Source organism: Lolium rigidum, chromosome 3 (assembly GCF_022539505.1).
Source record: "Lolium rigidum isolate FL_2022 chromosome 3, APGP_CSIRO_Lrig_0.1, whole genome shotgun sequence".
Lineage (NCBI taxonomy): Eukaryota > Viridiplantae > Streptophyta > Magnoliopsida > Poales > Poaceae > Lolium > Lolium rigidum.
Window position 1 is genome coordinate 400,551,277 of NC_061510.1, and position 15,058 is coordinate 400,566,334.

Here is a 15,058-nt window from a genome sequence, read left to right on the forward strand (position 1 = left end):
AAGCTCTTTTCCGGCGCAGCTGCGGGGAGATCAAGACACGCTGCAAGGGGAGTCTCCACATCCTAACCTCTTTACTTTGTTTTTGTCTTGCTTAGTTTTATTTACTACTTTGTTTGCTGCACTAAATCAAAATACAAAAAAATTAGTTGCTAGTTTTACTTTATTTGCTATCAAAAAATATCGAAAACACAAAAAAATTAGTTACTTGCATTTACTTTATCTAGTTTGCTTTATTTACTGTTGCTAAAATGGGTACTCCTGAAAATACTAAGTTGTGTGACTTCACAACCACAAATAATAATGATTTCTTATGCACACCCATTGCTCCACCTGCTACTACAGCAGAATTCTTTGAAATTAAACCTGCTTTACTAAATCTTGTTATGCGAGAGCAATTTTCTGGTGTTAGCTCTGATGATGCTGCTGCCCATCTCAATAATTTTGTTGAACTTTGTGAAATGCGTCGCCGTATGCGGGGTCTTGCTGGAGGTCCGCCGGCAGCTGCGCGCGGCGCCTCCGGATCTCCGCGACGCGGGCGCGGCCGGAGACCGGGATGGGCGGCACCGGAACCCGATCTGGGCTCGAGTGCCGGCCGTGGGGAGGTGCACGTCCCCCCACGGCATTGGGACGCCGGCGTCCCAGAACATCTGTGCCACCACTACGGTGACATAGATCCGCTCGCGTCTGGGCGTCGCCGGCGGGCCCATGACGAACGGCGCCGGCGCGACTGGGTTTGCGTCGTTCCGGACTCCGCGGCCGTCCGCTTATGCGGTGCGTCCCCGCGTTGGACCGGGATTTTGTCCGGCTCGATCCATCCGGACGCGCGGACGCGGGATGGGTCGCCCCGTTGGAGATGCCCTGACGCCATCATCCGCAACTAGATTGCAAGGCTTTCCCTATCCAACGGCTCCATAGCAACTTTGTGTTTTCACAAAAATAAAAAAGAACATGCATGTCACCCTCTTTCGAGTTCAGCACAGCCGAGTCGCACCTGTCTGTTTGTGTAGCCGACTCCTGGCCGCGGGAACGTAGTACGCGTTCAAACCAAACACACCCACCGGCCGGCCACTAGCACAGTAGCACATCCATCACCGTCAATCGCCGCTTCCACACGCGGCCCCAACTGAACGCAACGCGTCCATCGGTGGCGTCTGGGTTTTGGTTGACCGGAAGGAAGGCCCGTACGTACGTGCTCTCTTCTCTCCGCGCGCGTCCAACCAACAGCCATAGGGCCGGCCGGCGGTCACGCCGCACGCCGGAAGGATCGGGAGCTTCCTTTCCTTCCAGCCCAAGGAAATCAATCCCGTACGTGGACGCAGGCAGGCAGGCAGGAGCAAAAGGACAAGGCAGATACACGTGCGGCGGCGATCCTTCGAGCTGCGAGATGGGATAAAAAAAGGCACACGGGAAAGTTACATATTGCGATGTCTTTACACGCACACAGGAATAGTTTTTTTTTTTTTCAAAAGACGAAACGAAACCCCACTATGTGCATTTTTTTATTGAGATTTTGTTCAGTACAAAAATCTACCAAAGCCATACGTCCTAAAGATACCACTTAACACCCACATACCCGACAATGGACAAAGAAACATGTCGTGAGGGTCTAATACCCTAAAACCAGGAACCAACATACATCAGCTAATCAAGCACCGAGGGCATCGCTGAGTCACCCTACGAAGAAACAAGCGCACACGTCCGGTGTAGCAGACCCTCCGCGAGCGCCTCATGCTCTCGCTTCAGAAGCCGTCACTTCCATGAACTGCCGGTTCAGTTTTAGGGTAGAGCTCCGCATAGCCCCCAGTCGCCACCCTATGGAAGTCCATCACATTGCGACCATCACGAGACCCCGCTGCATCACGCTGGCGAGACTCACCAACTTCGACGTGGTAGGTCTTGTCGCTGCTTTACACCGCCGCCGAGTGGTGCCCTTCCCGCCGCACCACGGCCGCGAGGCGCCACGGCCCCGCCGTCCCCTTTACAGGCGGCGTGTGGGGTTTCCCGGCGGCCACCTCTAGGGACGACAAGGTGGGAGGGGAGGGGAGGGGAGGGGGAGGCGGCTAGGGTTTTTCCCCAGTTCACCCTAGAGGGAGGCGACGCGAGGGTTTGCGACCAGATGCTTCAAAAGACACGTAAAAAGTAGTTACTCCCTCCATTTTATAATTTTTTATCATGGCTATGTAGTTGGATTTGACGCGGAGATTCGTGCTGGTCCAAAGTGCCACCTACGTTAATTCCACCCCCATTAGTATTCTTTTTTTCCAAAATTAATACGAGAAACATATTTCGAAGGCCTAGATTTGTATTTGCGGTGGTGCACGAGTGGAGTCGGGGCCAGTTCAGCCATCGTCGATACGCCAAAAACCTGGTCAGAAACAAGCCGTTGCGCTGCGTCAGAATCCCTCTCCACGATCGCCGCGCATTGGTCCAGTCTTCCTACACTCCGCGTCCCCACTCCGCCGCCCCCTGAATAAAACCACCCAGCCGCGCCGCGGACCCAGTCCCGAACGGCTACTCCTCCCTCACCTCACCACCGGGACGGACTGCTCTGCTGACCACCGCCGCCATGCCGCCGAAGCGCGCGTGCCGCCTGGCGCTCCTCCTCGCCGCCGCCGCAGCGTACCTCCTCTTCCTCCTCTTCCTCGAGCTCCCCACCGTCTCCGTCTCCCCCGTCGCCACCCACCGCCCCCGCCGCCGCGAGCTCCAGGCCGCCTCCCTCCGCCCCTCCTCCGCCGCCCCGCTCCGGCCCGAGACGCGCACCTTCCCCACCCCCGTCGCACCCCGCCGCTCCCGCCTCGCCCTCTCCTCCATCCGCGTCCACCGCCGCTCCAACTCCTCCTCAATCGAATCCTCCGCGTCCGCCGCCTTCACCGCCGCGGCGCCGCTCCTCCCGCGCCTCCTCTCCTCCCCTTCCGCGCTCCCCTCCTCCCCTTCCCCATCCCCGTCCGCCTCCGCGTCCTGCCCCGCCACCGTCTCCGTGCCCACAGACCGCCTCGCGAGCACCCCGGTGGCCGTGGAGCTGCCCTGCGGGATGGCCGTGGGGTCCCGCGTCACGGTACTGGCACGACCGACAAAGAAGGCTGGGTCGGTCGCGTCGCAGTTCATGGTGGAGCTGCTGGGGACCAAGGCCGTGCAGGGGGAGGACCCGCCCAGGATACTGCACTTCAACCCCAGGATCGCCGGGGACTTCAGCGGCAAACCCGTCATCGAGCTCAACACCTGCTACCGGATGCAGTGGGCGCAGCCGCAGCGCTGCGAGGGCTGGGCGTCCCGGCCCGACGAGAACAAAGGTCAGCTTCATTGGGTTTCGCAGTTCAATTTCGCTTTTCCCCGCCGTTCGGTACGAATTTGCGGTAGGCTCAACTTGGAAACTGTTTCTTCTGATAAACCCACCACATAGCTGAACGGTCGTAGCTACACAGTTTGCATAGCTGAATTTGCTTGGGGTTGATGCGAATTTGACAGCGATGCTTTTGGTCTTTCAGTTGACGGGGAACTCAAGTGCGAGAGATGGACGCGCTGGGATGATGGCGCCAAGTCAGAGGAATCAAAGGCGAACTGGTGGTTGAGCAGTTTGGTCGGCAGGCCGGAGAAGCCGTCTGTCGACTGGGCATACCCGTTTGCAGAGGGCAAGCAGTTTGTGCTAACTATCACAGCTGGTTTGGAAGGCTACCATGTCAATGTTGATGAGCGGCATGTCGCATCGTTCCCTTACCGCACTGTAAGTTCGCTAATGCCATGCCTCACTGGGATTTGCCAATCGGTTATCCATCACGGACACGGAAAACTTATCATCTAATAACTGACGGTCAATTTGTTGATTTTACAGGGCTACAATCTTGAGGATGCGACAGGCCTGTCGTTGAACGGAGACCTTGACATCGAGTCCATTGTTGCTGATCATTTGCCGAAATCACATCCGAGCTTCGATCCACAGAGACACCTCGAAATGTCTGAACAGTGGAAGGCCGCACCACTGCCAGCTGAACCTGTTGAGCTTTTCATTGGCATCCTCTCTGCAGCCAACCATTTTGCCGAGCGTATGGCTGCCCGGAAGTCGTGGATGATTGCTACAAGGAAATCATCTAACAGTGTTGCTCGGTTTTTCGTCGCCCTGGTAAGTAATTGTTGGATGGCTGCATTTTGAAGTTACGTTACTGAATTCTGCAAATTCTGAACAATCGAAAGCTGTCTTCACAGAATGGGAAAGAAGAGGTCAATGAAGAGCTGAAAAAGGAGGCTGAGTTCTTTGGTGACATTGTTCTGGTGCCTTTCATGGATAGCTATGACCTTGTTGTTTTAAAGACTATTGCCATTGCTGAGTATGGGGTAAGAAATTCGATTTGCACAAACTTATATATGTTTTTAACTATAACTTTACCATGCTTCAGTTTCATCCCAGCTATCCTCATGTTGACTTCCTTTATCTTGCAGGTGCGTGTTGTTCCAGCAAAATACATAATGAAATGTGACGATGATACCTTCGTTAGAATTGACTCGGTGGTAGATCAAGTCAAGAAAGTACCTAGTGGGGCCAGTATGTATGTGGGGAACATAAACTACTACCACAGACCTTTACGTTCTGGAAAGTGGGCTGTAACGTATGAGGTATGATGCAGTTTCCTTTGCACTTACATGTAGCATGCTTTCCTTAATAAAGAAATAAAAGAATCCTTGTGTGCTCGGTCATGCAAATTCCTCCTTTGGTTGGACTTCCATTATTCACGATACTATGCTTTATATATCAGTTCATTCTCCCTTTTCTTTTAGTGCCTTCATGTGGATTGGTGGGACTTCCATTATTCAGCATATTGATGCTTTATATGCCTGTTCATTCCTCTTTTCAGTCCTATGTTTTAGTGTGTCTATGTTAGCCCCTGCCTTTACTTAAAGCAAGCATGGGTTTACCTCATTGCTGGAGCTATGATTATACTTGCGGACTAATTATTGATTGCCTTTTAAACACAAGTGTTCTATTTTATTATACCTGCTGGCAGTGGTATTACGATGTCATATTTTTCGAAATTTTCTCTCGGTAGCGATCTATCTAACCCTGTATAATACATGAGTGTGATGCAATTTTCCTGCACCTTTCCAGGAATGGGAAGAGGAAGCATACCCACCCTATGCTAATGGACCGGGCTATGTGATCTCATCAGACATCGCTCAGTACATCGTATCTGAGTTTGACAACCAGACACTGAGGGTAAGTCATTGCCACTCTTTGTCAGTAAATATCGGAACATTTCTGTTATTTTTTCTAGAGCCTAATAAACGGATGTGACCAAATTGGTTGTTGCAGCTGTTCAAGATGGAAGACGTGAGCATGGGTATGTGGGTTGAGAAGTTCAACAGGACTCGCCGTCGGGTGGTGTATTCGCACGACTTCAGGTTCTACCAGTCCGGTTGCTTCGATGGCTACTACACCGCGCACTACCAGTCACCGCAGCACATGATCTGCTTGTGGAGGAAATTGCAGTCCGGGAGCGCTCAATGCTGCAATGCTAGGTGACAATGAACTGGTAAAAAGCAGCTCTGGCCCTTTGGAGAATGGAGCAGCAAGGTGTATGGGCTTGATTTGGAGGCGCTCCTTCTTCCTGGACCCCTGTAGGCAATTCGTTCATTATTTTGGTCAGTGGCAGATTCAGCTGCTGATGCTAACACTAGCTTGATAGAGGCTGATGTATATGAGAGATGTCAAATAGTTTTTGACCTAGGAACTAACAGCTTGCTGATCTCACTTGTATAGGGGCTTGTCTTTATATATTCTATTAGATTAAATGTCATCGTCAAATCAATTTGTGTTCAGAGATCGTGTCTTCTGCTTTGTATGTTCAGCAGAATTTGTGATAACGGCTGCTGCTCATGTGCATTGTCGACTCCATACTTCCTGCATCTGCTTACCAAAGTGCATATGCAGTACGCGCTTTGCTCGGCAGCGTTAAGGACATGACTGCTTAGACCTCAGATGAAGTCTTGTCACCTCTCCATAAGAATAGGAGATACATAGTCAAGAATTGAAATAAATCATTGGAGACCTGGTATTTTTACTGATCAAGTTAGTGCTTGGTACACCAGTCAGGTTCAAATGCTACATCATATGTTCATCACCAGTGGCGGCGTCGAGCGGCGAGGGTTTGAGTTTTCTTTTAACTTGGCAAGGGTTTGAGTTGGAGAGACTGGAGTCGAACAGGTGTAGAAAGTTAAAGCATCTCCACTCGCCCTCCCCATACGGCGTCCGCCGCAGCCTATATAGGGACCGTATGGGGGCGCCGGCGCTAAATTAGAAATGGGGCACGCCGCGCCTAGCCGACGCCCCCAATACCGTTTCATTTATATTTTAAATTTAAACATTAAATAAACTGTGATAATTTATTACAACTTAAATAAATGTTGGAGATAATTTAACAAGTTCAACGTAGTACACAAATAATTCAACTAGTCGCCGCCTTTGATAGTCCACAAATGCTCCACCAGATCATCTTGCAGTTGGTGATGAGTGTTGGAGTCTCGGGCTTCTTGACGCCTGTCGAGAAAAGTAACAAATGCGGGAGGCACATTGTGATCAACATCTCCAAGAGGACTCATCCGTTCACATGGTCCAGTGTCAAACACTGGAAATTCCCTCTCGCTCTCGATGATCATGTTGTGCAGTATGACACAACATGTCATGGCCTCCCACATCTGCTCCTTGAACCATGTAAGAGCAGGGTATCAGACAATGGCAAAGCGAGCTTGCATCACACCAAATGCACTCTCCACATCCTTTCTGGCAACCTCTTGCATTTGAGCAAACCAAGCTTTCTTCCCTCCATGTACATGGTTCGAGATTGTCTTCACAAATGTTGACCATCTTGGATAGATGTCATCTGCAAGATAGTAGCCCTTGTCATACTTGTGGCCATTGATCTAGAACTGCACCGGAGGGGCATTGTCTTCGACAAGCTTCTGGAACACATCGGAGCACTGCAGCACATTGATATCATTGTGTAATCCTGCCATGCCGAAGAACGCATGCCAAATCCACAGGTTCTGATCAGCCAAGCACCACACTGCATGCACCCTTGTGTCCTTTATACATGCCCTAGTGTGCAAATGGACAGTTCTTCCATTCCCAGTGCATACATTCGATGCTGCCAAGCATCCCAGGAAAACCTCTCTCTGCATTTTGTGCCAATATCCGAGTTGTGTCTGCCGCATTGGGTGGCGCAGATAGGTCTCTCCAAACACCGCCACAATTGCCCTGCAAATTTTGTACATGTAATCAATGGCCGTGGACTCTGCCATGCGCAAATAGTTATCCTGTGTATCACCTGCAGTTCCATAGGCAAGCATCCGAAGAGCCACTTTGCATTTCTGAATAGTCAAGAAACCAAGCTCACCGACGGCGTCTCTTCAACTTGAAGTAGTCGATCTCCCTCAAATTCTCTACTATCTTCAGAAAGAGTTTCCTACTCATCCGGAAACGAAGGCGGAATACGGTGTCGCTATGCAATGGATCGTCGGCGAAGTAGTCGACGTAGAGCATGCAATAGCCTTCCATATCCTCTGCCTAGGCTTGCTCTTGCGGCAACCCGGCGAAGCCACCAATGACCGCCTTGTCCTGCTCGGCGATCATGGCCAAGAGGGAGACGAGGATCGCCAGATGCTCGTCGTGTCCAACGGCGTCCCTAGTCGCAGTCGCGACAGTGAGCTCCTCGTCCATGAGCGCGACCATGACGTCCTCGTCGTCCGAGTCCATCGCCTTGGCAAATGGTCGAACACATCGCGTGCAGGGTGGGAGAGCGGTGGAGACGGAGGTAGCGGCGGTGGCGGGGGCTGGTGAACGGTGACAGTGGGAAGGGTCGACGAGGTGGCGGTGGTTTGCAGCGAAGCGTACGCGTAGGTGGAGTGGGTACTACCGGCGGCAATGGTCCGTCGCGGCGAGGGGTGGTTGCGGCGGCGACATTGGTCACCATTATATGATAGGCTGAAGCTTTGCACAACAAGAACGTCGCCACCATTACACCGTCACTACCTACACCTACACGGTTACCGCCATGGATTACTGCGTATCACATACCATAACCATCACCATCATGACACCGCCGGTCACGCTTGTCACATGCATCACCACGTCAACGAACACCATCATGATACCGCCGTTCACGCCCATCAGAAGCATTACAATGTCGCCGACGACGTCGCCGAACACCACCGTGACACCACCGGTCACGCCGGTCACATGCATCACCACATCACAAAACACGAAGACGAACACCGCCGTTCATGCCCGTCACAAGCATCACCATGTCACCGAGCACGAAGCCGAATACCACCATAACACCGCCGGTCATGCCGGTCATAAGCATCTGTTATCACCAGAATTTGACCGGATCAGAGGTGGGCCGCGATCAAGATGGGTTTGAAGAATATACATGGAAGAAATACGTGAATCGGCCTTGTGTACCAAGTTTGGGCTAAATTGCCCCTGTATCTGTATTATAGTAGATCGCATCTTAATTTAGAAGTTAGAGTTTTACCCGTGCACCGGTTAGGTGCACGCCTCAATTAGAAAGTCCCCTGGACTATAAATATGTATCTAGGGTTTATGGAATAAACAACAACCAACGTTCAACACAAACCAATCTCGGCGCATCGCCAACCCCTTCGTCTCAAGGGTTTCTCCGTAGAGCACCATGCTACCTAGATCGCATCTTGCGATCTAGGCAAGCACGAGCCTGCCCATGTTGTTCATGCGTTGCTCGTATCGAAGCCTTTTGATGGCGAGCAACGTAGTTATCGTAGATGTGTTAGGGTTAGCATTGTTCTTAGTATCATATGCTGTCGTAGTGCAACCCTTGCGCATCTAGCCGTCCTTGTACCTCATCATGGGTGCAGGGGCGGCACCCCGCTTGATCGTTATTTAGTAGATCTGATCCGTTACGATTGCTCCTTGATTTATCGGGGATTAGTTTAATATCTCGCAATAGTTAGGCCTTACAAAGGGTTGGAGGATCCAGCGGCGTGTAGGGTGTAGTTTGCTGGCCCTAGACAGGATGTTCCGAGGATCAACCTCGTGTTGGTTTTTAGGCCTTGTCTAGGGCTGTCTTACGGCCACCGTGCGCGAGCGCGAGGCCCAATCGTGAGTAGGATGATCCGATTATGCGGTGAAAACCCTAGATCGTCGTGGATCTCATATGCTTTATCTTGATCAGCAGGACCACCATATATTCGGCCACCTTGGACGAATCATGGGTGGATCGGCTCCATGAGCCGATTCACAGGATAACTCGAGAGCCGATCGAGGCTCGTATTTAACGTGTACGTGTGTGCCCCGCAGAAACTAAGCGAGGCATCATCCACACCTTCCCGACCAGGTATAGGTCGGGTGGCACGCCCTGCGGCTTGCATCGGCGCGCGACCGGGAGGCTTTGCGGGCCGTCGCTCCGAGGGACCGGGGCCAGCCGCAGCCCTAGTTGTTCCCGGCTCTACGGTGTTGGCTGAGCCACCGCCCGCCGTGGGTTTCGACGCCAACACATTCTCGGCACGCCGGTGGGACCATCTTCGACATCCACCGCATCGCCATTTACATCCGAGATGGCGGAAGACACTCTTCGAGCAACCATGTCGACATCCACAGCTGAGATGGTCGGCGACTCGGCTCACGTACGCGAGCTGCTCGATGAGCACAAGAAGAAGTACGATGAGCTCAAGGCTCTCTTTGAAGCCGATCTAATCGGCTCTTTCTCGAAGACCCGTTCTCATGGCATCAGGTGGAGCGGCTTTACAGCCGAGGGTGCCCTCGACCAAGTAGATCTGTCCACCCCTTCAGAAGAACGGACCAGAGCTCCGCGCCAGGAAGTTAACTACATGGTAGCTCATTCTGTTTACCGCCATGGCAAGGACAAAGAGGAGGTCGTTTCAAGCGATCGGCTTCGATATGATGATAAAGGTACAACAATGAAGACGGTATAGAGTCTTATAATGCTTTCAATATGTCTTTTATGTGAGTTTTTGTCGTACCGGTTCATACTTGTGTTTGCTTTAAACACCTTGCTAGCCTAAACCTTGTATCGAGAGGGAATAATTCTCATGCATCCAAAATCCTTGAGCCAACCACTATGTCATTTGTGTCCACCATACCTACCTACTACATGGTATTTATCCGCCATTCCAAAGTAAATTGCTTGAGTGCTACCTTTAAAATTCCATCATTCACCTTTGCAATATATAGCTCATGGGACAAATAGCTTAAAAACTATAGTGGTATTGAATATGTACTTATGCACTTTATCTCTTATTAAGTTGCTTGTTGTGCGATAACCATGTTTCTGGGGACGCCATCAACTATTCCTTGTTGAATATCATGTGAGTTGCTATGCATGTCCGTCTTGTCTGAAGTAAGAGAGATCTACCACCTTAATGGTTGGAGCATGCATTTGTTAGAGAAAAACATTGGGCCGCTAACTAAAGCCATGAATGATGGTGGAAGTTTCAGTTTTGGACATATATCCTCAATCTCATATGAGAATAATAATTGTTGCCACATGCTTATGCATTAAAGAGGAGTCCATTATCTGTTGTCCATGTTGTCCCGGTATGGATGTCTTAGTTGAGAATAATCAAAAGCGAGAAATCCAAAATGCGAGCTTTCTCCTTAGACCTTTGTACGGGCGGCATGGAGGTACCCCATTGTGACACTTGGTTAAAACATGTGCATTGCAAAGATCCGGTAGTCCAAGCTAATTAGGGCAAGGTGCGGGCACTATTAGTATACTATGCATGAGGCTTGCAACTTGTAAGATATAACTTTCATAACTCATATGCTTTATTACTACCGTTGACAAAATTGTTTCATGTTTTCAAAATAAAAGCTCTAGCACAAATATAGCAATCCATGCTTCCTCTGCGAAGGGCCTTTCTTCTACTTTTATTGTTGAGTCAGTTTACCCATTTCCTTCTATCTAAAAAGCAAACACTTGTGTTAACTGTGCATTGATTCCTACATACTTGCATATTGCACTTGTTATATTACTTTATGTTGACAATATCCGGAAGATATACACAAGACCGCATTCGGAGTACCGAGGTTCAATGGGCTTGTTTGAATATGTAGTCATGACATTTGGACTGAAGAAACTCGGGGGCAGCTCACCCCGAAGGTCCTCTCTCTACGGAGAGCCGATTTCGTTCAAATCGGCTGGCTCCGCATGATAGTGCCCTCGCACATGATCAAGCCCGAGGTCCATTCGGCTAATTTGTGTATCCTCGTCTCTGTTTCGCCTTGACCGAGACTCGAGGGGCAACCGACCCGGTAAATGTTCCGTTTCTAGAAGCCAATTGGAGTATCATCGGCCGGTCCTGTGTAGCAACCTTCTTCGAGGATGGTGAATTTTGCGGAGGAGTGTCACCGGGTCTCGAGTCATCGGTCGAAGAAGATGAAGGACGGATTATGAGAGACCAATGCGTTGCTATCGGCTCATTGGGCGTCGATCCAGCTAACAATCGGCGGTTCTGCTCTCGCCACGACATGACCCGACGAAGGAAAAGCATAATGATTTTGGAAATGTCATTTCCAAAACCAGGGGGCATGTGTTATCACCAGAATTTGACCGGATCGAGAGGTGGGCCGCGATCAAGATGGGTTTGAAGAATATACATGGAAGAAATACGTGAATCGGCCTTGTGTACCAAGTTTTGGCTAAATTGCCCCTGTATCTGTATTATAGTAGATCGCATCTTAATTTAGAAGTTAGAGTTTTACCCGTGCACGGTTAGGTGCACGCCTCAATTAGAAAGTCCCCTGGACTATAAATATGTATCTAGGGTTTATGGAATAAACAACAACCAACGTTCAACACAAACCAATCTCGGCGCATCGTCAACCCCTTCGTCTCAAGGGTTTCTCCGAGTAAGCACCATGCCGCCTAGATCGCATCTTGCGATCTAGGCAGACGAGCCTGCCCACGTTGTTCATGCGTTGCTCGTATCGAAGCCTTTTGATGGCGAGCAACGTAGTTATCGTAGATGTGTTAGGGTTAGCATTGTTCTTAGTATCATATGTCGTCGTAGTGCAACCCTTGCGCATCTAGCCGTCCTTGTACCTCATCATGGGTGCAGGGGCGGCACCCCGCTTGATCGTTATTTAGTAGATCCGATCCGTTACGATTGCTCCTTGATTTATCGAGGATTAGTTTAATATCCGCAATAGTTAGGCCTTACAAAGGGTTGGAGGATCCAGCGGCGTGTAGGGTGTAGTTTGCTGGCCCTAGACAGGATGTTCCGAGGATCAACCTCGTGTTGGTTTTTAGGCCTTGTCTAGGGCTGTCTTACGGTCACCGTGCGCGAGCGCGAGGCCCAATGGTGAGTAGGATGATCCGATTATGCGGTGAAAACCCTAGATTGTCGTGGATCTCATATGCTTTATCTTGATCAAGCAGGACCACCATATATTCGGCCACCTTGGACGAATCATGGGTGGATCGGCTCCATGAGCCGATTCACGGGATAACTCCGAGAGCCGATCGAGGCTCGTATTTAACGTGTACGTGTGTGCCCCGCGCAGGAAACTAAGCGAGGCATCATCCACACCTTCCCGACCAGGTATAGGTCGGGTGGCACGCCCTTGCAGCTTGCATCGGCGCGCGACCAGGAGGCTTTGCGGGCCGTCGCTCTGAGGGACTAGGGCCAGCCGCAGCCCTAGTTGTTCCCGGCTCTACGGTGTTGGCCAGTCACTGCCCGCCGGTGGGTTTCTGACGCCAACAGCATCACCACATCGCCGACCACGAAGACGAACATCACCCCACCGCCACCATGGATTATCACCTCTCACTTCTCACATATCATCACCACGTCGTCGTCCATGAAGACGGCAAGCAAGAAGTTGAGCAAAAGTATTCCAAACCTTACTCACACATACGTACAGATTACAGTATACTAGTGAGTAATTTATCTTTCTGTGTATGTACACCGAAACAAAAACTTGTCAAAATGAAAGTCATGCAGAATGGTGAGGTGAACATACTCCTCAAAGGATATTTCGAACAGTTGAGCGTGTGCGATGAATTTGGTGAAATTAGCTTAAAACTTCAGACAAGAAATTGACGATTTACGACTTACGAAACTCGAAATCGATTCTGGGAATTGATTCGTATCATCGACACGCATATTTTTAATGTACAACATATTTTGATTTGAATTTTGGTTGTGTTGATTTGAAGAGAGGGTGTGTGGAGTAGTGTAAGGGAGAGCAAGTGTAACCAAGAGCACATACAGTTGTTGTATCCGTCAAGCCAATGAGTTGTGAGAACGGGACATGCCCGCTAGGAACTGCTGAACCGGGTGTTCCTCTAGGGCCTGTACCGGGGTTGCTTTAAGACCCTGTTCGGCCACAACGCGGAGACCTTCCAGTCAAACAAACAGACCGTTTTGTTTCTCCACCCATGCAAAAAAGCCCACCCAACCTACCAAAAGCACCCTATGTAGATGAAATGGAGCATGGCCCTCAAAACGATAGGCTGCCGTGCCCTTGACGGGTATGCGCTGCCCCGTCCTCGCCTGTTTCCTCCCTCGTCGGCCCATAGGGGCGCGTTTGGTAGCCTGCAGCTAATTCCTGCACCACTAGCGCAGTGGGAAGGAGTCCCATGCGTGTCCAAAACGGGCCATGGGCCATAAAAGCCATTTTGTTTGGTGGCCTGCTGTTATCACCAGAATTTGACCGAGTCAGAGGTGGGCCGCGATCAAGATGGACGTGAAGATTATGCATGGAAGAAAATACGTGAATCGGCCTTGTTTACCAAGTTGGGCTAAACTGCCCATGTATCTGTAACATATTAGATCGCATCTTAGTTTAGAAGTTAGAGTTTTACCCGTGCACGGTTTGGTGCACACTCACATTAGAAAGTCCCCTGGACTATAAATATGTATCTAGGGTTTATGGAATAGACAACAACCAACGTTCAACACAAACCAATCTCGGCGCATCGCCAACCCCTTCGTCTCAAGGGTTTCTCCGGTAAGCACCATGCCGCCTAGATCGCATCTTGCGATCTAGGCAAGACGAGCCTCGCCCACGTTGTTCATGCGTTGCTCGTATCGAAGCCTTTTGATGGCGAGCAACGTAGTTATCATAGATGTGTTAGGGTTAGCATTGTTCTTAGCATCATATGCTGTCGTAGTGCAACCCTTGCGCATCTAGCCGTCCTGTGCCTCATCATGGGTGCAGGGCGGCACCTCGCTTGATCGTGATCTAGTAGATCTGATCCGTTACGATTGCTCCTTGATTCATCGTGGATTAGTTTAATATCTCGCAATAGTTAGGCCTTACAAAGGGTTGGAGGATCCAGCGGCGTGTAGGGTGTAGTTTGCTCGGCCCTAGACAGGATGTTCCGAGGATCAACCTCGTGTTGGTTTTTAGGCCTTGTCTAGGGCTGTCTTACGGTCACCGTGCGCGAGCGCGAGGCCCAATCGTGAGTAGGATGATCCGATTATGCGGTGAAAACCCCGCATCGTCGTGGATCTCATATGCTTTATCTTGATCAAGCAGGACCACCATATATTCGGCCACCTTGGACGAATCATGGGTGGATCGGCTCCATGAGCCGATTCACAGGATAACCCGAGAGCCGATCGAGGCTCGTATTTAACGTGTACGTGTGCGCCCTGCAGAAACTAAGCGAGGCATCATCCACACCTTCCCCGACTGGTATAGGTCGGGTGGCACGCCCTTGCAATTTGCATCGGCGCGCGACCGTGGAGGCTTTGCGGGCCGCCGCTCGAGGGACCGGGGCCAGCCGCAGCCCTAGTTGTTCCCGGCTCTACGGTGTTGGCCGAGCCACCGCCCGCCGGTGGGTTTCGACGCCAACACATTCTCGCACGACCCGGTGGGACCATCTTCAACATCCACGACATCCACCACATCGCCATCTACATCCGAGATGGCGGAAGAGACTCCGGTCACTTACGAGGACCTCACCGGCGAGCTCAAGAAGAAGTATGACGAGGTCAAAGCCGTCCCTCGAAGCCGACCTCATCGGCTCTTTCCACAGGACCCGCTCCCATGGCATCGATGGAAGGG

At 50.8% G+C, this 15,058-nt stretch overlaps 1 protein-coding gene across 1 annotated transcript; it reads left to right on the forward strand.

Annotated features, from left to right (window-relative positions):
- Positions 1 to 2,566: 2,566 nt before the first annotated feature.
- Positions 2,567 to 5,808, forward strand: LOC124704615 (hydroxyproline O-galactosyltransferase GALT6-like). The gene is made up of 7 exons (XM_047236887.1): positions 2,567 to 3,290; positions 3,486 to 3,721; positions 3,830 to 4,117; positions 4,201 to 4,329; positions 4,435 to 4,608; positions 5,099 to 5,206; positions 5,303 to 5,808. Exons 1-7 carry the CDS (start codon positions 2,567 to 2,569, stop codon positions 5,510 to 5,512), a joined length of 1,869 nt encoding a protein of 622 aa, XP_047092843.1. The 3' UTR covers positions 5,513 to 5,808.
- Positions 5,809 to 15,058: the final 9,250 nt, after the last annotated feature.

Excerpts from the sequence above, each read along its gene's own strand:
- LOC124704615 (XM_047236887.1), top strand. The coding sequence starts at position 2,567 with ATGCCGCCGAAGCGCGCGTGCCGCCTGGCGCTCCTCCTCGCCGCCGCC. Across the intron at positions 4,118-4,200 it reads CTCGGTTTTTCGTCGCCCTG|AATGGGAAAGAAGAGGTCAA; the intron begins GTAAGTAATTGT and ends CTGTCTTCACAG. Across the intron at positions 4,609-5,098 it reads AGTGGGCTGTAACGTATGAG|GAATGGGAAGAGGAAGCATA; the intron begins GTATGATGCAGT and ends GCACCTTTCCAG.